Source organism: Helianthus annuus, chromosome 3 (assembly GCF_002127325.2).
Source record: "Helianthus annuus cultivar XRQ/B chromosome 3, HanXRQr2.0-SUNRISE, whole genome shotgun sequence".
Lineage (NCBI taxonomy): Eukaryota > Viridiplantae > Streptophyta > Magnoliopsida > Asterales > Asteraceae > Helianthus > Helianthus annuus.
This window is the reverse complement of record NC_035435.2, coordinates 121,225,933-121,253,614: the sequence shown is the minus strand read 5'-3', so window position 1 is coordinate 121,253,614 and position 27,682 is coordinate 121,225,933. Positions and strand designations below refer to the sequence as shown.

The following is a 27,682-nucleotide window of genomic DNA, read 5'->3' as shown; positions in this document are numbered from 1 at the left end:
GGGTATCCTACCATTTACTTAGGGGTATCCCAGGTTAATAAAACGGAGATTTAAAAAAAAATTACACTTCGCCAAGAAAGTTGAGAGGCATCATGGTCTAAATTTTTCATTTACTTAGGGGAATCCTAACAGTAATTCTAAGTCGTTTGTGTTTTTTGACATTGTGGTTGACCATATCTTGACCCGTTTCATTTTAATTTTTCTTAGATTCCTATATTTTGATCCGTTTAATATTTATTCACTACGTTGTGACCCATTTGACCATAATCTACACAAATAGAACGAATCTACACAGATAGAATGCTATTCTTTTCATCTTAAATTTCTATATACTGACCCGTTTAATATTTATTCGTTATATTGTGACCCGTTTGACACCTTTTATTTTATGTTTCTATAATTTGACCCGTTTCATTTTAATTCATTATATTCTCACATGTTTCGGATATTCACTATATTTTGAACCATTTAGTATTTGCAAATATGCAAACTACAACAGCGACTTTTCATCTTTTATTATATTATATGTAATATATATTTCACTTATACGAATATTTACAGATTTATGAAACGCTTTTATTATTCAACCTGTATAATACACGAATCTATAACCAAGTGTATCTGATATATCTATAATAGTACTTAGAGGAAGAAGTAACAAGATATTTATGTTCCCCTACTAATGAATCTAAGTTGAAGCATAGCTAGTATGATATGAAGGATGACTAACAGTGAAAATGAGGTAACTAACCACTTTACATCTATAAGCTAAATCCATTGAGATGCTTTAAAATAATGTTGACGAGTTGCTTTATTTGCATTCAACTGACGGCTAACATGATGTACTCGTGTAGCATCACTATCACCATATGCAGTCAGCTGTCACATACTCTAGGCGTCCACCAAAGTTAATTTACAGAGGTTACCATACTCTAGAGCCTATCATGTACATCGTATGAAATAATTATCACAAGACATTTTAGTTATGTTTACTTGGTGTCTTCGGTACATCCATATCTTAGTACATCAACGGAGACCACAATACATCAACCTTGGTTAGGGGTGTACCCACTCCACAGGGGGCGACCGCCCCCCTGCAAAAATATAATGTCATGTGTAAATAAGGAAACTCAATCCTCCTTAAAAGTTTGGTTAATCCTCCCAATTGCCCACCATGAAAAATAAATCATTGGTCCAGCACTGACCTTGATACGAGGCTCGCTAAGGACTGGACTAACTATTATCAGTAGTTAAACTCATTGCATTAGACAACATAAGCGGCTTAAATTATAGCATATTAACATAATTTATCTTGTTAGATTATGTGTTCATAGTCCTTTATCCTAATTTAATAATTAATATAAAACGTGTCTTGTATTGTTTAAATTTTGAAGCAACAAAAACATGCAAATGCATGACGAACTCGTATGGACCAAGTTCAAAAAAAAAAAAAAAAAAAAATCGAACACCAGCCATTTTTATTCAACAAAGCAAAAATAAAATGATACAAAGGGGCCAGCAAGGGAAAATTGGTTTTTAATAAACCAACCTTTGTCCCGTGGTAAATAATAATCTTACCTACGTAATCGGTATACAATAATCCTACCTATCAACATGTTGGTACTCAATGAACTTCCGTTAATTTTTTTAACTGAAGTTAATTTTTAAGTTTTATTTATTACACAAAAAGTCCCTGTAGTTGTAATTTACTAGTTTTAACTATTTTATAAAACAAAAAAACCTCAAGGGACTGTAATTTACTAGTTTTAAAATAGTTAAAAGTTAAAACTAGTAAATTACAACTACAGGGACTGTTTGTGTAATAAATAAAACTTAAAAACTAACTTCAGTTAAAAAAAATTAGCGGAAGTTCATTGAGTACCAACATGTTGATATGTAGGATTATTATTTACCAACGGGACAAAGGTTGGTTTATTAAAAACCAATTTTCCGGCCAGCAAGGAGCTGGGAATCCCAATAACAAGAAAGAAACTACTCCCTCCGTCCCATTAAAAGTGTCTTATTTTGAATTTTCAAAGTCTTTATTTATAAACTTTGACTTTAATTATATATTTTTTGTGTTATATAAAATTTGATGAAAATTAACCCGATAAAAACACTTGTAAAACACACTCAAATCATATAACTTTCATCAAATATTATCTAACACAAACAAAATTATTTAAGGTCAAAGTTTATAAATAAAGACTTTGAAAATTCAAAATAGGACACTTTTAATGGGACGGGTGTAGTACAAAATTACATTGCGCACATTAAAATCACACTCTCTCTCCCACTTGAGGTTTACTAACTGGGATCTATTCTTCAACCAAACATACGTATCTTAGTTAATCATGTCCGTCACCTTCGTTATAGAGAGGACCAAGTTCAAATATGAACACTTTTAAGTATTTACAGAAACCCTCAACAACGTTGCTTCACGTAAAATTTTTGTTGTTTCGGCTGTCAAAAAGATTAAGCGAGCCATCCGTTAACAATATTCTCATCTTGGTTTCTTTTGTTGTGATTTGAGTTAATCAGTCCTAATAATCACCCTTAAAATAAGTTATAATGACATTATATTATATACTAATAAAATTTAAACTCAATGAACAGTAATTTTGAGTTTATTTTTTATTAGTATATTCAATTAATTAAAACAAACTAAATCAATAGTGATCTAGGAAATATAAGAATATGGGGAATGGGGCGGGGTTGTAACGTGGGTTAAGTACAAACGCCCAAGTCACCATCCCGGGTGGGCTTGGGTTTCGGCGTAGCCCCTTGGGCAGGGGTTTCAGCCAGGGCGATGGGCGGGGCTATCAAGATGACATGGCGGGATCTCATTGGCCAAGACAAGACAAGTAGCTGTTTGGGCTAGCCGTTGGCCAACGGCTATGTGTTAAAAAAAGATCTAGTAAATATTATAATATGGGGTATGGGGCGTAGGTTGTGACGTGGGTTGGGTACAAATGCCCAAGTCACCACCCCGGGTGGGCTTGGGTTTCGGCGTGGCCCCTTGGGCGGGGGTTTCAGCCCGGGCGTTGGGCGGGGCTATCAAGATGACATGGCGGGATCTCATTGGCCAAGACAAGTAGCCGTTTGGGCTAGCCGTTGGCCAACGGCTATGTGTTAAAAAAGATTTAAGAATTATTAGAATATGGGGTATGCAGCGGGGGTTGTGGCGTGGGTTGGGTATAAACGTCCAAATCACCACACCGGGTGGGCTTGGGTTTCGGCGTGGCCTCTTGGGCGGGGGTTTTAGCCCGGGCTGTCACACCCCAACCAATGGCGGAAACATCGGGATGAGACGAAGTGTGAAGATTGCTAGAGACATCATAACGCTATTTGTGACAATATTTAGAAAATCCAAATTTCATTTCATTTCATAACTTCAAATAGTCAACATTACAAGAAATTCAAATACAACAAGTTTAACATAACAACATGATAACATAACAAAATTTGATACAACATATTAAACCCTAACGTCTATATGTGTATCTAGGCATCAACGCTACTTCTTTTCTTAGCATCATCCTCATCAACCTGTAACATGTTTAAAATAATTCAATGCAAAAGCAAAGGCGAGTATACAAGTTTGGTACGTACATAGCATAAGTTAAAAAGTGTGATCAATTCCTCATGGCAAGCATATGATTCAAGATAAACCTTAAATATGGCATGTGTCTAACATATCAAACCAAGAAAACGCAATATGCTCAAGACATAACCTCAAGTTTACGGGCGGGTCGTTAATCCTATAGCGCTACATATGTCAAGGTTTGGCTCGTACGAAGTTAATGATAAGTTCAACACATAAGAATAACCCAAGTTTAAAGTATCAAGTCATCACGTATACAAGCATGTTATAGGAACGTTCATGTGTTTAACAAAGTGTTCATGTGTAAGTTAATAGGTAAACATGTTACACCCCAAAAGTGGTAAAAGTAAAAAGGGGGAAATACGAGTATACTCACGGTTTACAAGTGGTGACTTGAAATTCCGAGAGCAAGTTTGTAGATGAATTAGTTCGGAGCACCTTGTCCTTCTACACAAGGAAACGTAGGTGTGTGAGTTTGGTGTATAACGGAAGATTATAGATTCGGAGTTTTTAATATATAGAAAGTAACATAGTGAAAATAATCATCTTGTACGCATAACTCTTGTTCTTGACACTATTGAAACTCAAAAGAGTTGGTATGATTTCATGGATTCTAAGATCCATTAGAGTCGTAACAAGGGCATGGTCATAGATGATGTAACGTCCACTTAACAAATAACTATTAAGTCATCATCAAGTCTTAGTTACTTAGATGTATACATATAGAATAACTTAGATATTATATAGTTTACAAGTCTTATGATTCAAGCATGAGGTAGGAGATTAATGTCTCCATTTAGGTACCTCTTTGTGTCATAGAATACATACATGAGGTAGGAAGAACAAGCTTCCATTTAGGCACCTCTATTGTTCACCACTACACTTGTTGTTATAAACAACAAGGAGGGTCATGAACATACAAGTATCAAGGTATTAACAACAACTAATCTATAGCAAAACATCAAGTAATGAGTGGATTCTTATGAAGGATAGCCCAAGCTAATCCAACCATCACACATTCAACAAGTTTCACACTTGAACATTACTTGTGGGTAAAACCCTAATTAAAAACAGAAAGTTTATGAGGTTTTAACCTCTGATTTAGATGTCTCAACCTTGTTTTTAAGCTTAACCAACCATGGGATAAGTTGTAAGCATTAGGACATAGGTATGAGATGTGTTGGACACAAGTTGCATAGATTTAAACAAGTTTTTGATGAACATAAAAACAAACAGAAAGTTTATGGACTATTTCGGGGCATTTCCAGGTCTGATTTCTCCAAGGAGAAGTCTAGGAATCGAACCCCATGATTATACAAGCAAGTAGGAAAAAGAATCGAGTGAATCGGATAAGAATTGAGTGAGTTATGCTCATTTTCGTGAAGGGGTGTCAATCTACTCGAACCCTTGCTTTCAGCTACGGTTTGGTGGATGTTTTGTGAGTTTTTAGGGTTGCAAAAGTGGTAGGGAGGCTGGTTATAAGTGGTATTTATAGGGGGAAGGATTAGGGTTTCAATGGGTTGGGCTTTGGAAGTGTTTAGAAGGGGTTACACCTTGAAACTAGCCCACAAAACCCAACTATATGGGGCTGAATTTTGCTGAATTGGGCTGCCATATTTCTTTATTTATTTTTTTTTTTAAACATTATAATGAGTAATTTTGTTAATTAAGTTGTGTAATAATGTGCAACAATGTTTCCCCTAACTTGTAACAAGGTGAAATATGAAATAAAACATGATTTAACTAGGTAAAAAGTGTAATGTACAAGTTTTATTTACGAAGCAAGTTCCGTATTTTACAACGATTACAATGAAAGAATGGTTATAAGAACACAAGATTTCCAAAATTAGAATTTCACGTAAGGTTTCTAAATGTAGGAAGTTTGAAAACGCAGGGCGTTACAGTCTCCCCTCCTTTAGGAAATTTCGTCCCGAAATTTATTCAAGAGGAAGGCTTGAAAGAGTTTTTGGCATAAAGGTGATCATTAAGAATTGAAACTTGGGAAGTTTGAAAGTTTTGAAAAGTACCAAATTTTGGAGAACATCAAGGTAGATTTGCAAGGGGAAGTTTTTAAGGATAGTATAAAAAAATCATACTTTCGTAAAACCTGTTTATTGAGAGGAACGAAAAGGTTGGTTACTTTAAATAAAGCAATAGAGAGATACTAAGTATAGTTACACAAGAATCAAGAATAGGGAGGCTATTTTATAGGTAAGGAGGTAAGTTAGGACTCAAATGTTTAAACAAGCTGGATTGCGAACGAGTTTTGTATAAAATAATACGAGTATAGAATGAACGAATGGCTCTTAAAGAGTACAAGTATGTGAATAGCATAAGTGTTGGATAGATGAACGTAGTGTGTTAAGGATGAAGTCTCGTCATGAATAATCGGATATAATGCGTTTGTGAGTTGCGTGAAGTTGTATTAGGTCCAAAAGGTCTGCAACACACTGAATTTCTCATGGCACGTTTTACGAAAGTTTGGTAACATGGTGAAAACACTTATATATAGGAAGTACCAGCGGCGTATCCACCATGTTTTAACCACATTACGTCCGTTTCGTTACTCGGGGTCATGTTACGTTCCGTGTCTTACCATACACAGTAGTACACTCTATGGTTCTCATACGCCTATCACTATAATCCCGTGTGCACCCGCGATTATACTGATCGTCGCATGATCCACATAGCTTGTACTAGTTATGTATGAATCAAGGTATACATGAATTTGAAAATAAGAATGTGTACGTAGAAGAATGTCGTATGTAAGCATGTTTATGTTTAAGCATGTATGGGACCCACGTAAGCGAATCCCTCGGATTACGCTCGCGTATAGGTACGAATGTACGAATCATGAGTAAGGATGAAAGTATGAGCATAAGTTTAAGTATGAATACGCATGAATGTATGAGCATAAACATAAAACGTGTAAGTAGTATGTGTACAAGTAGAAGCGTAAAACGTATAAGTAGTATGTGTATGAGTACAAGCATAAAACGTATGAACATAGGTGTAGGTATGAAAAATAAATATTGCGTATATGGTGTACGTTGAGACATTGCGGAGAAAAAAAAAGGTTAAGTATGTAGATACGAACGATATAAATGATGTTATCGCGAGATATCGTCTAAAATGTGTATGATGATGTGCATGTATAGTTGTTTAAACAAAACGTTGAGTTTGTCGAATCGAAATTAGATTGAGCTTGGTTTGAAAGGTAGAATATAGTTTGTATATGTAAAGGAACATAAAGTACTCATTGGTCATGCTTAACGTATTTTGTAATGATTGAAATGCTACTTTTGTTAAAAAAAAGGAGTTCACGTATGTTGAAAATTGTCGGTCCCCATGAAGTCTTCTAGCCCACGTGTTTTGAAATTTGGATGACGAGTAAGCGTTGTAGAGAAGGTTTTTTTTTTTTTTTTTTTTTAAATAACGGGTTTGTTTCATTTGCATCAAAACATGAAATTTTGAACTTTGAAAGTTCTTGTGAAAACGTCGACCCTTAGAAAAGAAATTTAGTAAAAGAACTTAGTGATTGTTTAAAAATAATTTTAACAAAGGATTTATTGATGTTGGAAAGAGTATTTGGTAAAACGATCATATAACATCTATGAGGCCTTATAAGTAATTGAGAAAGGTTAGTTTGATTTCGATTAAGAGTGGAAGTCTCTAGTATGATGATATAATGTGAACGTGTTTCAGTTAATAAATCAGATGTGAAGTTCATGGGCAAGAGATTCATTAGACCGATTAAATTGATAGGTAGCATTTCGTAAGGTTTGGAAATTCGTGTAGTAAAACGGTAAAGACATGATTAAGAATCTCGTGTATATGATTTGAGTGAAAATGGATGGTAGAATAAGAAGTACGTTTGATAAACAATGTATTTTGAAATCGGTATAAGTAGGTATTTTGAATAATGATAAATGATTTAGGTATAAAACATGATCGGGTTTGCATAATAAAATATTTTGAAAGGGAAGTTTTGGGTAACGGTCACCTAAGTAAGGGAATCACCCCTGGTGAGGTCGTTTTAAGGGAAGAGGGGTGGAGTCACTCGTCAAGGTAAGGAAGTCACTCCAATCTCGATGATACCTCTCCACTAGTTGTTACAAGGAATATGAATTTAAATTATATGAAAATCATGCATATATAAATGTATCGAAAAGGTTCGATATGTTGTGCGTGTGAAAAGAGAAATCAAAGGTAAACTCGAGGTTGAAAGATTGCATCGTATAAAATGAACAATAGAAACACATGTTTGACCAAAGTTTGGAGTGTTCCAAATGGAACTTTGACTAACCAAAGTGGTCGAAAAGTCTTTTGAATTTGAGGAGCATGCTTTGGCCTAATAGGTAAAATACTCTCGCCGACAAGTCGGTTAACGGTATTTACCCTTACGGTTACTACATGTCCCAAATCAATCGAAATTTCGAGACTTGGCGGGATTTATGAAAAAATCAAGGAGTGGAACTAGTCGACAAGGTGCGGGTTTCACCCCTATCTTGACGATTTCGTATCCTAAGTGTGGTTGGTACTCGTCGGGTCAAAATTTAAATTTCGACATGTTGACGAGGGTCCACTAGAATTTGAAATTTGAGATTTGCCATTTAGATGTGGATTTCACTCCTAGCTCAATGGCGATATCTCGTGTAAAAAGAAGAATAGATAGATTGAGAGTCGTTCACTAAACTGTGGGTTTCACGCCTATTTTGGTGAATTCGTCTCATTTGTACAATATGAGTGTTGTCGGATTTAGAATAATCGAATAAAATGCATGAGGGAAGTGTGTGTTGAAGGAAATACACAAGCAAGTATAAACACATAAGAAAGCATATCAAGAATGGTACTTAAATAATGAAATGATAAAACAAGTGTTAACACATAATAGAACAAGCTTTAATGCGTATGAATAACATGTCAAATATTACACATGAGTAACATACATGTTTAAAAGAGCATAAATAAGTAACAAATAAGGTATCATGTAGTAGTCCAAGCAAAGCATACGAATAAGGCTCTAAAACTATAGACTAGGTGAAAGCATTCCTACTTTTCCTAATTCCCTATAGTTATGGCTCTGATACAAATCTGTCACACCCCAACCAATGGCGGAAACATCGGGATGAGACGAAGTGTGAAGATTGCTAGAGACATCATAACGCTATTTGTGACAATATTTAGAAAATCCAAATTTCATTTCATTTCATAACTTCAAATAGTCAACATTACAAGAAATTCAAATACAACAAGTTTAACATAACAACATGATAACATAACAAAATTTGATACAACATATTAAACCCTAACGTCTATATGTGTATCTAGGCATCAACGCTACTTCTTTTCTTAGCATCATCCTCATCAACCTGTAACATGTTTAAAATAATTCAATGCAAAAGCAAAGGCGAGTATACAAGTTTGGTACGTACATAGCATAAGTTAAAAAGTGTGATCAATTCCTCATGGCAAGCATATGATTCAAGATAAACCTTAAATATGGCATGTGTCTAACATATCAAACCAAGAAAACGCAATATGCTCAAGACATAACCTCAAGTTTACGGGCGGGTCGTTAATCCTATAGCGCTACATATGTCAAGGTTTGGCTCGTACGAAGTTAATGATAAGTTCAACACATAAGAATAACCCAAGTTTAAAGTATCAAGTCATCACGTATACAAGCATGTTATAGGAACGTTCATGTGTTTAACAAAGTGTTCATGTGTAAGTTAATAGGTAAACATGTTACACCCCAAAAGTGGTAAAAGTAAAAAGGGGGAAATACGAGTATACTCACGGTTTACAAGTGGTGACTTGAAATTCCGAGAGCAAGTTTGTAGATGAATTAGTTCGGAGCACCTTGTCCTTCTACACAAGGAAACGTAGGTGTGTGAGTTTGGTGTATAACGGAAGATTATAGATTCGGAGTTTTTAATATATAGAAAGTAACATAGTGAAAATAATCATCTTGTACGCATAACTCTTGTTCTTGACACTATTGAAACTCAAAAGAGTTGGTATGATTTCATGGATTCTAAGATCCATTAGAGTCGTAACAAGGGCATGGTCATAGATGATGTAACGTCCACTTAACAAATAACTATTAAGTCATCATCAAGTCTTAGTTACTTAGATGTATACATATAGAATAACTTAGATATTATATAGTTTACAAGTCTTATGATTCAAGCATGAGGTAGGAGATTAATGTCTCCATTTAGGTACCTCTTTGTGTCATAGAATACATACATGAGGTAGGAAGAACAAGCTTCCATTTAGGCACCTCTATTGTTCACCACTACACTTGTTGTTATAAACAACAAGAAGGGTCATGAACATACAAGTATCAAGGTATTAACAACAACTAATCTATAGCAAAACATCAAGTAATGAGTGGATTCTTATGAAGGATAGCCCAAGCTAATCCAACCATCACACATTCAACAAGTTTCACACTTGAACATTACTTGTGGGTAAAACCCTAATTAAAAACAGAAAGTTTATGAGGTTTTAACCTCTGATTTAGATGTCTCAACCTTGTTTTTAAGCTTAACCAACCATGGGATAAGTTGTAAGCATTAGGACATAGGTATGAGATGTGTTGGACACAAGTTGCATAGATTTAAACAAGTTTTTGATGAACATAAAAACAAACAGAAAGTTTATGGACTATTTCGGGGCATTTCCAGGTCTGATTTCTCCAAGGAGAAGTCTAGGAATCGAACCCCATGATTATACAAGCAAGTAGGAAAAAGAATCGAGTGAATCGGATAAGAATTGAGTGAGTTATGCTCATTTTCGTGAAGGGGTGTCAATCTACTCGAACCCTTGCTTTCAGCTACGGTTTGGTGGATGTTTTGTGAGTTTTTAGGGTTGCAAAAGTGGTAGGGAGGCTGGTTATAAGTGGTATTTATAGGGGGAAGGATTAGGGTTTCAATGGGTTGGGCTTTGGAAGTGTTTAGAAGGGGTTACACCTTGAAACTAGCCCACAAAACCCAACTATATGGGGCTGAATTTTGCTGAATTGGGCTGCCATATTTCTTTATTTTTTTTTTTTAAAACATTATAATGAGTAATTTTGTTAATTAAGTTGTGTAATAATGTGCAACAATGTTTCCCCTAACTTGTAACAAGGTGAAATATGAAATAAAACATGATTTAACTAGGTAAAAAGTGTAATGTACAAGTTTTATTTACGAAGCAAGTTCCGTATTTTACAACGATTACAATGAAAGAATGGTTATAAGAACACAAGATTTCCAAAATTAGAATTTCACGTAAGATTTCTAAATGTAGGAAGTTTGAAAACGCAGGGCGTTACACGGGCGTTGGGCGGGGCTATCAAGATGACATGGCGGGATCTCATTGGCCAAGACAAGTAGCCGTTTGGGCTAGCCGTTGGCCAACGGCTATGTGTTAAAAAAAGATCTAGGAAATATTAGAATATGGGCTATGGGGCGTGGGTTGTGGCGTGGGTTGGGTACAAACGCCCAAATCACCACCCCGGGTGGGTTTGGGTTTCGGCGTAGCCTCTTGGGCGGGGGTTTCAGCCCGGGCGTTGGGCTGGGCTATCAAGATGACATGGTGGGATCTCATTGGCCAAGACAAGTAGCCGTTTGGGCTAGCCGTTGGCCAACGGCTATGTGTTTAAAAAAATATCAATTCACTATAAATACTCACACTTCTATTCATTTTTTACCACAACTACTCCACCTCTTCTATAATGATCTCTATCTTATTTTTAAAAAAAAATTCTCATCCAACCACAATACGAAAAAATGAATCCTCATAATCGAGGTTTTGACCCGAAAAATCCGTAGGCATTCCAAGAAACACCTAGCCCAGCATCCAATCGTCCAATTGCTCCCTTTTTAATGCACTCCACGATGCCGGATATGACTGGTTACGCATCGTTTATCTTGAATCGTTTGAAGAATGATGTCAGTCAGTTTACTTACTGTGTGTATAAAAGGTAATCTAAACTGTGCAATTACTTGTATTGCTACGTTGTTACAGGATTTTATGAGCTCGGTACCAATCGGTACCGAAAATACCGTTACCGAAATCCCCAAAAGTATGTATCGGTACCGAATATACCTGGTACGGTACGGTTCGGTACCGGTTGGTACTGGTACAACACCGGTATTTGAGGGTAAAAATCGGTGAACACCGGTGCCGAACCGGTACCGAAAATACGTTACGTTTTAATTCGAGCTACTTTTTGTTATTTGACATGTTTTGTCATTCTTATAGAACGATTTGGTTTAGCGCGCCGCAACGCGCGCGCATGGAAACAACTAGTTTCCATAAAAATAAAATTCAGATCGATAGGTAGGAAAGCATTTCGAAAATAGCTAAAAGTAAAAAACAACATATACTGTAGTTTAAGGTAAAAACATTAGTTTAAATGAAGAATTTCATTTATCCCTGTACAAAAACAGATAAATAATGAAACTTTTAAGATTACGTTTATTATTACTCCATAAAATTATGCAATTTATATTGAAAAATATTGACTTACAAAAATGACAAATAAAAGCCAAGGGTTAGTGACAAAATGTCACGCGTAGACTACGTGTTTTATCATAGTGGGTTTTCGGGCGGTGAGTTTTCTCTGAAATTGATGACTTCACCAACGCTGTTAGCGATCGCGGGCTTGGACCTGAGTGGCCAAGCTTTGTTGTATGTTAGAAAAAAGCAACTTATGAAAAAATTATGATGTACAAAACCTACATAATAATTGTTATTTAACAATAAGACCATGTGAGGGGTGATCTTTAAGCCCCTCTTTTGGGCATGAAATGACATATGGCATTCAAGAACAAAAAAGCAAAGATCAAGCCTCTTCCGACGTTTTCACAATCACATCAAGAGCAAAAAACCAAAGATCACGCCCACAGGGGTGGTGTTCCAACGTTTTGGGGTGTGAAGTGGCAAAGATCACGCCACTTTACATTGCCACTACACATGGTTTAAGAAATAACCAAGTAATTAATGAGTATACCATTAGTACACGTGATTTTCGATCAAATTTGATATCACCAACTAGGTTGATATGAAAACACGGAAAATTAATAATTTAAAAAAAGGTAACCAATTGTATGATGAGTTTTCACAACTTCAAACTTTAATCAATGAATCAGAAAATGAGATATTGTTATTGGACTACGGCAATATGAATTGGTAGTACACCACACCATGGATATAGATTTGATGCATAAATGATAAAATCAAAGCAAGCTAACAATTACATACACGAGGTACACCAAAGTTGATGTAAACTCCACTACTAATGATCCATAAAACCAAACCATGACTATATGGTACTTTTGAATATGGATTCAAGTGGTTTGTAACAGAAGACTTTGAAAAATACAATAGTATTGCTTTATAAATATCAAGTAATTTTGAAGGTGGTTTGCTCAAATAGTATGTCCACCTATTTGTACTTAGTTACATGTCCTAGTTGGATCTAGAAACTTCTTATCTAGATATTTCTTCCGCAAATATCTATGATATTCATATGATGTTTCTAGCTCCTGATATTTTTTATGGAGTCTTCTAGTCATCTCTTTGTGTCTCTAGATGGTTCAACATCTGTCTAGAATAGAATAAAGTCTTCTTGAGTGTTTCGAAGTCTTCCGTAATATTCCAGAGTGTTTCAAACTATTCCATAATGTTCCGGGCATTTCGGGAATGTTCCATAATGTTTCGGGCATTTCGGGAATGTTCCATAATGTTTCGGGCATTTCTGGAATGTCCCCATTGACCGATGATGAAGCCGTATGATGAGTACATACGCAATAATTTGATTCAGGTGACGAAGATTAAACACATCATGAGACCAAAGAATAAAAAATAAAAGGTCAAAAAAATATTACCACTTGTATTTTTTTTCCTCTACTTCGTATTTAATTTTTTTCTAAGGTTAAAATGAAAAGGTTAATTTAAAGGTTTTTTTTGTTTAATTTGTATTTTTTATAATAAATATCGAAAAAAATATCTTTCTAAAACCAATTTGAGAATAAGTCTGCGCCTAACCAGTTTGGGAGTATGTTTGTCCCCGAACCGGCTTAGAACCAGACCCAAACCCAGTTCCTACAGGTTTGGGAACTGTAGACTAAAATTATTCGTAACTCAAACCGGCTTTTCTTATCCTATTTGGGCCACATGAAGATTCAATTACGTTTGGACCTCGATTCAGTTTGGGCGTAAACCCGGTTTTTTACCTCTACATGAGCTTACAAATTTGAGGACTACTAAACTACTTGGGTTGTATGAGAAAGTCTTTGAGTCCAACTTGTGAGATCCAATAAAGCATATTTAAGGCCCGTTTACTTGGACATGGTCACATAGCCGTGAGGCACGAATTTAGTACACGATAATCCTACATTCTTACAATTAACATCGTATCGTATCTTTACAGTGTCTCTAATAAGCGTATTTAACTGTAAATGAGGTGTATCGGTCAGGTGAAAATAAGTATTCCACCGTAGGTAAGTTTTCAAATATCTTAAAATGGTAGTACAATAGGACACTGGTCTTTTTCAAAAGGCACTTTTTGTACTCTTTTTGAGTATAGTGTTTTGTTTTCTATTTTTTTTAATTTTCTTTTAATTTAATCTCAATTTTGTATTAGATTAATAGGAGTTGGTAACCTTTCGGCCATCTAAATTTTCTGTTAATATTAATATTGATATCCAGCGTATTGTTTTTTGTTGTATTGTTAATTCTCAAAATTATCATAAGTAAAGTAATTGAGTGCATGTAACCAAATTTATTATCACTGGTTGAAGTTTTTTTTCTTTTTTTTTTTACTATGTAACTTTCTAGAATAACCATATATTATTGGATTTCAATTTCTAACTAGACTGGAACTAAATATTTGGCTTTGAATCCTTGGTTTCTTTGTTTACCATTTTATCTCTTGTTTTGTTCTTGTTGTTTACTCCACAAGCTCATTCCCCACTCTTTATAAATATATTTAATAAATATATTACCTTTATAGTTATCTCTTTGACTTTTTTCTTTTATATGCATTGTTTTTTTCTTCTTGGGATGTTATGTGAAAACTACATTACATATTTACTTTTCTACTTATTTTTTATTTTGTAAAATTCAAAAGTTACTTGTTTCATCCTCACAAGACAGATAATTTGATGTAGTTAATTTAGGTTGACAAGTTTTCTTTTATCTTCTTTAGAGCTATTTTATTAAGTGTAATAAGATATACTGTATAGCTATTATATGTATGATTTATGTATCAATGATTCAGTTCAATTAAGAACCACCACGTTTACATGCAGGTTCGCATTTATTGGTTCGGTCATAAACTAAAAGAAATTGTTTTTATCTTAAATTTCTAGGACTTGAAACATAACATTGGGTATTGCATATAATATTTAAAATATAAAAAGTTATATTATGGGCAAAAAAGAAACAAGTGAATTCATTAAAAAATCTACAAAAGAGAATGTAGATACAGATAGCATTTTGTCCCTTGAGATTTGGTGGGGCGCAAAATATAAGCCCTTGTGAAGTGAAAGCAACGTGACAATGGTCACTTGGTTTTCTTTTGATTTGGTGTGATCTTAACTCAACATATTCTCTTATGGCTATCAGATACAATTTGTTTCATCATTCATTAATGAATGCAATAGAACAATTCGTATCATTGTATTTCCAACAATTATTGACCTTATAATTTATAAATTTTTGGGCCTGAAAAGGTTTGTTGAGCGCTTAAACACGATCCCTATTTACTTTCTTTCTTACCAAAAAAAAAGATATAATTACATAGATGATATATATCGTATCATACTGTACATTATATCTATATATTTAGTTGTGTCCTAGGATAATATAATAGCGCACGTTATATATGTGTGACAAATAAAGGGTGACCGCAAATCCAACTCTCGAAATAGTATTATTCCCTAAAAGTATTGTTATTGAGATGAATATTAGATTTTAATAATCCTAATTATTCGTCATTAGCCGTCAACAGTCCCTACTTCAAAAATACCACTGGCAGTCCCAACTATTGACATATTGGCCACCAATGGATCCTGACTAACAGAATTCTAACGCCGTTAGTCTCCGGTCGCCGGAAAACTGTTTTTTGTCTGAAAAAGGTTTCTAAAGTTCCGATCTAAGGTTACAAAGAGGTTTGTGACGAAAATATTGAGTTTTCCGACGAAAAAGAGTTTTCCGGCAACTTCAATAATTGGGGTTTTTACTAGAAAGAGGTTACTAAAGGTCCGTAATAAGGTTAGAAAGATGTTTAGGACAAAAATATTGAGTTTTCTGGCGAAAAACGTTTTTTTCTGGTGATTGGAGACTAACAGCGTTAGGGTTTTGTTAGTCAGGGTCCATTGGAGGCCAATATGTTAATAGTTGGGACTCCCAGTGGTTATTTTTGAAGTTAGAACTGTTGCCGGAAGCGGCCAACGATCAATAGTTGAGATTATTAAAATCCAATATTCCTTACTTAGAGGACTCGGGGCGGTCCCGTTATAGTTGTTCATCACGCGTTGAATGGCCACGGAACACCGCCGCCGGTCCTTTTATAACGCGTGGTAACATCAACGCGTTGTACAGATCACGCGTTAAAGTTTTCAAAAAATTCGACCGTTTGTGATTTATGACCGTTTTAAAACGGTAAATTCAATAAAAAAAAATTAAACCATTTATCTATATATATCTACATTTTAACCATTTTTCACACACCAAACTATATCTTTTAAACCAATTTAAACCCATTTCACACAATTTTTATATCTTTCTCAAATGGAATTCCCTACGGATTCGACATTTCCGATGTCTAGCGATACCGATACCGAGTCGTCTTCCGACAACGACACGCTATACTATTTTGTGTCGGTGTATAACGAGCTTGATGCCGAGTCGTCCCGCCCAAAGAAGAAGATGGTCGACCGTGATCGTATACGTGCCAACGAAGTTTTGATGAACGATTATTTTGTGGAAAACCCGCTATACAATGCCGAAACGTTTAGAGATCGGTTTCGTTTACCCAAAGAATTATTTTTAAAGATTGTTGGAGACATCGAAGCAAGCGAGGAATGGTTTCAAGAACGTTACGATGCGAGGGGCAAACCAAGTTTCACGCCGATACAAAAATGCACGTCCGCCATTCGCCAACTAGCAACAGGTAACCCACCCGATCAATATGATGAATACCTAGCTATGTCTGAAAGAACTTCACGTGAATGTTTGCAATTTTTTTGCAATGCGGTCATTAAGTTGTATGCTAACGAGTTTTTACGTAAACCGACGAGCCACGACATCTCACGTATTTACGCCGCACACGAGGCTAGATGGCATTTTCCCGGGATGCTCGGTAGCATCGATTGTACACATATCGAGTGGAAAAATTGTCCAAGAAAGTTGCGAGGGGCGTATGTGAGGGGAGACATCAAAAGACCAACCATCATACTAGAAGCGGTGGCGTCGAATGATTTATGGATTTGGCATTCGTATTTCGGTGTTCCAGGTTCAAACAACAACATCAATGTGTTGCACACGTCGCCGTTGTTCCAAAGCGTAACGGATGGTACCGCACCTTCCTCTCCTTTCTATGTTAACGGTCGACATTACAGACGAGGCTTTTATCTTGTGGATGGTATCTACCCGTCTTGGTCTGTTTTTGTGAAAGCTCCCTCATTTCCTGTCGAGGCTAAAGAAAAGGCGTTCAAAAAATTGCAAGAATCGGCAAGAAAAGATGTTGAGAGGGCATTTGGTGTTTTAAAGGGTAGATGGGGTATACTACACCGACCGGTTCGTTCGATGACCAAGAAATCAATTCATAGCATAGTGTATGCTTGTATCATATTGCACAATATGCTGATCAAACACGACGGGCGTGCAATATCCCCGGATTGGGTGCCGGATCCTCCTACACAAGTTCAAGTTCCACAAGATATCCATTTACAATTGCGTAACGAAGAAACTCACTTTCGGTTGAGATTCGATTTAATCGAACTAGTAGGTTCTCTAGGTTTGGAGTTTCCGGATTCGGACGAGGAGTAGGTTTTTTTTTTTTAAATTGTATGTTTCTAGTATGTTAAATTGAAGTAGTATGTTTTAAATTTAATGAAATTTTTAATTTTAGTGTTTTATTGTTAATTTCTAATTTAAAATAAAAAATTAAAAAAATTAGTGAAATTTATAATTTTAAAATGAAAATTAAAAAAAAATTGGGAGTGATAGAATTCCATCACTAGTGATTCCACCCCTCCTATATTTCTATCACTAGTGATGGAAATTTGGTTGATGACATGACATAATTTTATTGGACATTGAGAGTGATAGATTCTATCACTAGTGAACCACCCCTCCTCCCCTTAGGGGACTAGGGGTGGTTCACTAGTGATAGAATTTATCACTCACAAGCACCAATCAAGTTTCGCCATGTCATTGACCATTTTTCCATCACTCACAAGCATTTTTAGTGGAGGTGCTCATCACTCATCACCACACCCAACAATTTCCCCCAACCAACAAATACCCTCACAAAACAAAACATTAACGCGTGGAGATAACGAAAACCGGATTGCGTTAATGTATAACGCGTTTTAGTTTGTACCGGCGGTCGAGTTCAACGCGTTATGGTTTGTCACGTTATACTATCACGGAAGAAAAGGAGACCGCCCCGGGTCCCCTTACTGAGAAAAGAAATGACATTAATCGCAAACTACATTAAAGGTAAAACAAAAAATAAGTATAGATAGTTAGATACTTCCAATTGCATTTTAAATGTATTGTTTGCGTGTGTATGTGAACAAACTTTGCCCCAACGGATCTCTAAAGCAACGTCAAGAAACCTGATAACGAAAATCTCATGAAACAACAACAGCAAAGAACCAAGATTTTCCATTTCCCCATCAACAAAGAAACAAAGAAATTGACTATTTTAGTTTTTTTCTATTTTACTATATCACAGACATAAAGTGAATTAAGTATTACAAAGTGTTTTTTGAACAGTTATCATCACTGATTAGGGGCTGTTTGGTAGTCTCTGAATGGTCATTAAGAGGCTACCTCTTAATGGAACCATTAAGAATTTTACCAATTAGAAGGTTAAAGAATTTGACATGTGATGATTTACCATTCAGAGGTAACCTCTTAACCATTCAGACTTGAGGTTGCCTCTTATTCATTCAGAGGTTTTAAACCATTAAGAGATAGCATCTGAATGGTCATTAAGAGGCTACCAAACAGCCCCATGGTGACAACGTTATTAATTATATGGAAGTCAAATTTGTTGAAAAGAAGAAAAGTACATGCAAATGTTGATTTTTTTAATGCTCGTGTATATAGCTAAATAAAAAAAAACTATTACAAACATAGCAAAACAAAAAAGTTAAACAAAAAGTATTATCATATATTATTTTGACATTTTAAGAAGTTGGTCCATTGGTCAAAAGGTTTGTCTTTCCTAGTGGAGATGTAAGTTCGATTCTCACTCGAGTCATTTTTTAGAGACATCTGAGTGAAGGAATGAATTGGGGCTTTAATCTCGGGTTCAAACCTGACGGGAGGTGAGGGTTTACGGATTCCATCCGGTTCCCGTGCATCAGGGGGCACGGTCTCATGCTAGTCGATGAGTCGACCTTGGACACAGCCCCAAGCAGGGTGGGTTTACATGTGCAATTCTTTGCCGTTAAAATATATATATATATATATATATATATATATATATATATATATATATATTGACACTTGTTTTAAAGACAAAGACTTGTTAACGTAAAAGTGTAAAAAGAATTTTTCAGGATAAGTAATTTTGGTTTTTGTTCATGCATAATTTTCATTTGTTCTTTTCTTCAAGCTTAATTTTAATGCATAGTTTTGATTTCCGTTATGCGGAATTTTCAATTGTTATTTCTTTCGTACGTAATTTTGAAATCCTTCATGCGTAATTACTTTGTACGCTTTGTGTATTAAAAGTCCTACTTACCCCATGTACTTTACATATGTGAGTGTGTAATCAGATATATACTAAACGAGATTAAGTCGAACTTGAGCGTCTAAAATTACTTACAAAGCTAAACATAGCTTTAAACACATGACTTGAGACTCATTTAAGCAAGTAAAACTTTAAGCTTAGAAAAGTTAACACTCAAGTCTACGCATATACAAAACTCCTTCCGACAAAAATATGTTTTCACCATATAAAAATCTACACTTAAACACAACTTATATTCATCACGAATTTTTGTTATTGATAACACTATTTTCAATAAACGATAATACTAAAAACCTAGTTAGTTACATTATCAAAACTAATTTACAAAAAAAAAATATACACTAAAATAATAAAACGACCAATAACTTAACACCTCATGGAGACAACACTACATTAAAATACTAGTTTGACTCTTCTCACATCGTTTATTCAACACCCTACTCTAAACTCTAAATCAAACCCACATTTACAAAACACCCCCTAACCAATTACCACTATTCCCCACACCCCCTTCAACTTATCATTTCCCCCCATCCACTCAAACCACCCTCATCTTACAAATACCCTCACTCACCTTCACCTCTCAGTCACATATCACAACTTCACTATTTTAACATTTAGGCAGCAATGTTGCATACACACAACAATAATCTAGAGAGAGAAACCAAGAGAGAGAAACACAACATTTCCATAAACGACCACAACGACATATTAATCGAAGTGTTGCAAAGACTCGACGGCCGGTCGTTAGCTGCGGCGGCGTGTGTGTGTAAAAAATGGTGTTCCATTGTACGGAACGATGCATTATGGGAACACTTATGTTTCCGCCAGTTGTCTGTGCCGCCGTCAGTTGGTGTTCGGTCGGTGGTGCTGGCGCTTGGTGGGTACCGGAGGTTGTATTTAATGTGTGTTCGGCCGGTGGTGAGCCGGCTGAAGAAAAGGAGGAGCAACGGTGGTGATACGGAGGTGGTGCGGCGGGTGTGGAACCGGAATGAGGTGGAGTTGTCGTTGTCGTTGTTTTGTGTGGAGTATTATGAGCGGTTGTTGTTGGGCGACGGTGGGGCGGTTGGTGGTGGTGAGTCGGCGGCGAAGTCGTTAAGGTTTTTATGTAAGACGGTGAACGTCTAAGTGTTTTAAGGTAGGGATGAGCAAATGGTATCTGGTATCGTATTAAACTGTATCGTATCGAGCATTTTCGGCACGAATATCGGATGCAAATGATGTTTTGTTAGAAGTGTTTGTTGGTTTTTTGGGATTTTTTATTTGTTTTGTTTGAGTTGGCAATAATGAGCAAGAGATTTTGTTTATTTTTTATTGTTTGATAAAGTTGTTGCACTTTTTTCTTGTGATGATTTCATGGATTGACTTGTGTGTAACGACATGGTCAGTTTTATATAGAATTTAGTATTTACTACTGTCTTGGCAGATTCACTTTAGGGAAAAAAATAGTTATTTTTACTTAGTATATTATACATAGTGAAAATCATTCACCTAGACATTTGGACTAAAAGATCAACAAAATGGGCATTAACTTTTAGCCGGCTCATAAAACGTAGGCTAAGCCGTAGCAGGCAGCCAAAAAAGAATAGCTAAAAATCAACGTCCGCTTTTATGATTTTTTTGGTCAAAGTGTGTTATGATTTTCCCTTTATTTGATATAACTAGAATTACGACCCGCCGCAATGCGGCAGGGATTCTTTAGTTATAACTAAGTCGATTTAGGACGCACACGTTATGTTGAACCTGTCAAGCGGGAAAAAATAGATGATGTAAAAACGTTCACCCACACACGCACGTTGCGTCGTGTTAACTCGCAAATTTTAGAACGAAACGTAAAAACGTTAAACTAAAGACGCACGTTGCGATGTGTTAAGTCACAAAATTTAGAACGAACCATAAAGCGAAAAATTTGTAGAAAATGAAAATTATAAAGGACCAAAGTTGAAAGTAAAAAAAATTGTGAGGATAGATTTGTAAAAGATAAAAAGTTTTGTGTTAAAAGTAAAAAAAAACAAATAATTTTGGGTTAAAAGTAATTTATGAAATACTTTTGGGTGAATAGTAAAAAAATCAAGGTTTTTTTTTTTTTTTTTTTTTTTTTTGTAAAACCCCAAAGCGAAGGTTACAACAACCATATGCATAACCATTTTTTCTTTGGAAAACCCCCAAAGCCAAGATTACAACACATAAGTAAAAAAAATCAAAGTGGTTAAATCGCAAAAGATGGAAACTTTTAATTAGAAATGAAAAATCAAATTAATGAAAGGGGTTAAATTGTATAAGATGAAAACTTTTGAATTAGAAGTAAAAAATCAAATTAATCAAAGGGGTTAAATTACCAAAGATTAAAACTTTAAACTCAAATTGTCAAAGATTAAAACTTTAAGGTTAAAAGGGAAACAAAAATTAAAACTTTAAACTTAACTTGCCAAAGCTTGAAACTTTAGGGTTAAAAATGAAAAGTTCATTTTTTTTTGAAAAACTGCCAAAGCAAATTGTACAACTACTATATGCATAAAGTAGTTGGTTATTAATAAGGTTTTAATAATAATAATAACAACGTAGCTATCTAATTTTTGAAAAACCACAATGATGATTGCTATTGAGTGAGTATATCAACATAACTATATTTGACTCATTTAATTTTTTTTCATATTACAGTTAAACCAATAACAACTCCACGCATAGCATGTTTGAGTTGTGTGGATGAAAATGAAAGATATGCATATCACGAGTGAGCAAAACATATATAACTTATTCTCATTGCTCAAGTCAAGACGGGGTTGAGTGGGGCCTAATGGGCACAATTTATCCTTGTTACCTTTCCTTTGCCCGACTAGATGGTAACACGTAAGACAAGTGAGTGGGTCGTTCACACACATTGTTAACTTATTGAGCATATGTACAACGTTTATACCCTTTTGTCATATCGGATTTGACTAGCCAATAAGAGAGTGACATATCCTTAGTGGGTAAAAAAATTAACTAAACCCATTCATTGGAAGTTTGGTACCACATGTGTAACTTGCATTTTCCAACTTTTTGAATTTTTAACCCTTCATTATGGAATTACCCTTACCTAATATTATAATTTTCAACACGTTTAGGTATAAAGGTATTGTAACTTATGCTTTGGGGTTTTTTTTTAAGATTCAGGTATCTCTCTGTCACACCTTGATTTCCCGGTAGGCCCGGATTTGAGGTACATAACAAATTGATACAGATATTCACAAATAACACAGCGGAGTCTTAGGATTTTAAAATACTATTACAAATTACAAGTGTCCGAATGTTCAAAAATAATATACAGATGGAAATATATAAGATCCACATGCGGATCGAAATAACAAAATGAATATGTAAAAGACTACTAGGCTTTAATGCATGGAGTTGCAAATTCCACTTAATCATTTATCGGGCAGCTTCCAGCCTATTTACGTACTTTGCAATATGCGCTTAGTCTTTTGAAGATACGTCAGTTTACACTGGTAAATACAAATAACCGACACATTTTGAAAATACATCAAAATCATTTTATGCACACAACTGCACATGTATTTTCATAATAACTTAGGATAATAACCAAAAGCTACGAGTGTCACATACAAACAAAAAACAATCACAGATCGAATAACCTATATAACATACCAAGCTTACCAAAGGCTCATCACCTAGACTCTACCCTCAAAACAGCAACATAAAAAGCCCAAAGCAACATGAGCCATAAAGGAACAAAAACGACATATCCAAACACCCATCTAAAATCCCCGCCTATACATACGGCGTACAGAGCTTAAATTATCAAACACCAACATAACAACATCAACAACAACGGTTAAGCCATGCCAGTGTTTAAATAATTGGTTCATCACTCAATGGTGTCAACGAAGGTCCTAGCGTGGGAGCCACCTAGACCTACAACAACCATAAGTTTATGTAAAAGAGTATGGGTCTCCTTGTTTTCAAATCCCAGAGACACAACTAATACATCAAAATAATAGCCCAAAAAGGACGGACCAAGCAAGCTAAGCCAAGCCATAAGCGAACAACAATCACATAGCAAAACACCCCTTCAATGAATACTAAGGCTCACCAATGGATCATCGCCCATACATCTTCAAAAATCTTTCAAGTTCAAACATAAAAATAAGTACCTAATAGCCTAACAATCAAACAAACAACACAGAGATAAAAATAACCATGTTAAAGTTCACCAATCACTCATAGCCTATACATCCTCAAAAATACATAAGATTAAAACATACAAAATAACAACCCAAATATCTAGGGTTCAAAAAAAAACCACAAAAAAACAAGAATCATATCCTAATAATCAAGCAAATAACACGGCTATAAAAATCACTTCCATACACCTAATCAGACGATCAACTAACCCAAAAAGTGCAGCTTCCCAGAGAAAGAATGAGTAGAATGCATAAAGAGAGGGACACCGTGGGATGATAATGAAATCTAAAGAAGATGGGAAGCAAAACGTGTGTAAAAAACAAAGACATCTCACAGACACGTATAGTGCGGCCTAATAGCCCACTCAACTAAACCAGCTAAACAAACACCAAAGCACACCTTACAGCTCCTCAAAGCCTAATAAAACAAAAATGCAAAGATTACAACAACATGATGCACAATCATGTTGTGTCACACCCCGATTTCCACGTGTCTCACCGGTGGGCCCGGTGGGGGATTATCGTGACGTAGTTGGCAACAATATAGTCAAACCACACAATTATATGAATGCACAGCGGAAGCATAAAGATAAATATAATTCAACCATTGATTGTAATATCGAATGTATCACAAATAGTCGAATGGTATCCACAGGGGGATCAAAATAATAAAAGTATTGTTCAACAGACAAGGCATCAAAAGCTTGCGAGACTCTTTAAGGTGCTAAGGAGCTATAGCCAGCCGATTACGTTTAGTACCTGCAGTTAATCTTTTTGGGAAAATACGTCAGTTTACACTGGTAAATACATTCAACCGACACTTTTGAAAAATGTTTATTAAAATTGATTTGAATGCACAAGGCACAAACTCTTTTATAACTTGGGATAATTTATAATTAAATCTTGTAAAGAATTACATGTTTGCTATGCGTTCGGTCGCCCGGGTCGTGCCGGGTTAAAGTTTAATAGACACACCACATAGCGTAAAACCGAGGTGGGTAAACCAACGGCTATACCTTTAATTAATATAGACACAATACCGGGTGTACGCCTACACCCGGATGTCGAGGTCGTGGCCATTTCGTAAAATGATGCCAAGGATATCCGGGACATGGTCATTAAGCCCCCCCAAAGGCGTTAAGCCAACAAAACAAGTTTTAAACGGGTCACATCGATAATACCCAACTACAAATGAGTTGGGGTCAATTGCCCGACCAAGCGGTATTGTAGATACCGTAACCCAAGCCCGTATAACGGAAAATAAGTTAAAAGTATTTACCTTTGCAAGTATAGTCCTTAATTGATTAAATCACAGATATCTTTTACTGGGCTCCTATTCTGGAACGAAGGTTTTAAAAAATAACCTATTAGAATCCTAACGGGTCTTTATATTTGCCGTAGCTTAGACCGGTCAGTTTCAAAGGATAGATACGGTTTAATCGCGTGAAAGGCGAAAACCGGGAATGGAATGTGATTCTGACCCAACAAGTTTGAAGGATTGTTTTATATGGGTTTAATATTCACACTCTGGATTTTGGGGTCAAAACAATATGGTTTGGCCCGTATCGGCTAATTTATGTAAACTAGTTACATAAGCCGAACCGTGCGCGCAAAAGGCGCCACGGGTAACCGTAAGAGTCCTACACTGTTTTCCTAAGTCAATATACTTTAAAGAGGTTGTGGTATCAGTAGGATACCTTCCATAATGCCCGTAACGAGTTTAAGTTCATTATACGCCCCGTAGGGGTTTTTCGGTCATTTTGAAGACTTTTAAAAGAGGTTTTAGAGTTCTACAGGAAATCTGAGTTTCCCGAACAGTTTATAAAGTCTAAAATACTTTATTTATTATTTAAAATCAGTAGCAACTGGAATCGGGTCAAAAGACCTTGTAGAACTCAAGTTATGGCCGAAAAGGGTATATTCGGTATTTACCGAACCGTTGCCATAACCGCAGGTTATGAGCAGGTTAAAAATAATTAAAAATCTTTAAAAATCCCAAAATATTATTTTACAACAGTGAGCAAAAGGTTTGGTGTCGAAATCCGGGTTTAGATAGGCGTTATGCTAATCGCGCCGTTTATTACAAAAGTTTTCTTTAATTGCGCTATTTAGCATAACTCATATCCTGGACCTCGGATTGACGTGAAATTTTAGGGATATTCTTAGAAATCAGTAATCAAGGTTATGATCCTTTCACATGTCCGAAATTCTCGTTTTATTTTAAAAAGGGCGTTACGGTCAACTTTTAAGCATTTAACGGAAACGTGTAAAAGACTTGGACAAACGACGAACCGGTCACAGAGGGTGATACCATCATGTGACCTGGTCCTAAAAGAGTCCTAAGGAATATCTACATTGCACTAAAATGGGTCAGAACTGAAGTCAAAGCAAAAGTCAAAGTTTTGCGACTTTCGGCTCCGAACCGGGTCAATATAGCAAATGGTCGAATCAAACAAGCTTAGACGTGTTAATATACTTATTATCATGTTTTATGAGTGTTTAAACAGGTTGCATACCGTCTACATTACAGATTACATGTAAAATCGCAAAATAGCTTTCTGTTGACTTTTTCTAAGCACGTTTGACTCGACATTTGAACTAGTTAGAGTGGTGATCAGGGAGAACCCTTTTAGGGGTTTATTACCCACATAAATACCAACACATAACTATCCTTGATTCGACAAATCACTGGACCATTCGTGATTTATCGTAAAGTCAATCGTTAATTACGACGGATTGACTTTTAAGCTAAACTAAGCAAGAACTCAAATAAGAATGGTTAAGGAAGCTTACCAAGGTCCTATGCACGACTATGAATGGATTGGTTCTGCTTTGGAGCTCCAGAGATGATCAGAAGAGCAAGAGAAGGTGTGAGGAAAACTTGTTGCACCAAGGGGCCTTTTATAGGCAATGTGGATCATCAAGATCATCACAACAAGGTCTACAAGGGTCCTTGGATGATCACCAAGTGTCCCTGGGTCCTAGGAGGTGTTTAGAGGTCGCCCATATCTTTGGAAGATCTCTACATTTATTGTTTACCGTTTTACACAGCCAACAGCCAACTTTCTGTCGCTGGGCATCGCTTACGGACCGTATGGCTTGGGCCTTGCGGTCCGTAAGCCTGTGGCGGAAAACTTTTACCCCTTCACCCTCCTTACGGTCCGTAAGGCATAACCCTTACGGTCCGTAAGCGATCATCAGTGGCAAAAAAAATAACCTTTCAAGGTTTGAATAGTCAACTTGACATTAATAATTTTTGAGGGGTTGCCTTTAGCCCATACCTGACCAGATGTTTGCCTATTATGCAATGTGGGTTTGTAAGAAAGGTGGGCTCTTGGTTAGATGATTGTCTTTTATTATTTTCTTAAGACCCAACTATTATCTTAGATCCTTTTAATTATTACTAATGACCCGATTTAGATTAAGTGCTTATAATTTGCTTGGGGTCTCGGGATTTATAATAACGAAGTCGCTCAGAGGTATAAAATTAACATGTCGACATATTCGAAAATCCTCCCGCATATCTTAATTAAATCCGGGTTTATAATATTTTGTCGTATTTGACACGGGTCATTTATTTATTGAACACAAAATTTCGAGGTGTTACATGTTGATAATTGGTAATTTATAAATATTGTATGTGATGATTGGTAGATGTTCCTTAACAAAAACTTAGACTCCTAAGAACTCCAAAAGGCCTTGAGAACTTAACATGTGGCCATCATTATTAATTAGGGTAAAAGGTATAAGAGTAATTAGACAATTCTTTAATTGTGGTAAAAACACCTTGTTCAGTTGTTTCAGTGAAATAAAACACTATTACCATTTGTTATATGCAAAATATAACATCATGTACCTTTTGTTAACTGCAAAATAAAACACCATCTACATGCTACTAAT

The 27,682-nt window shown here is 35.7% G+C and overlaps 1 protein-coding gene across 1 annotated transcript; it reads left to right on the top strand.

Annotated features, from left to right (window-relative positions):
- The first annotated feature begins 20,110 nt into the window (after positions 1–20,110).
- LOC110927963 (F-box protein SNE) lies at positions 20,111–20,905 on the top strand. Its single transcript, XM_022171258.2, has one exon. It carries the CDS (start codon positions 20,226–20,228, stop codon positions 20,724–20,726), a length of 501 nt encoding a protein of 166 aa, XP_022026950.1. The 5' UTR covers positions 20,111–20,225; the 3' UTR covers positions 20,727–20,905.
- Positions 20,906–27,682: the final 6,777 nt, after the last annotated feature.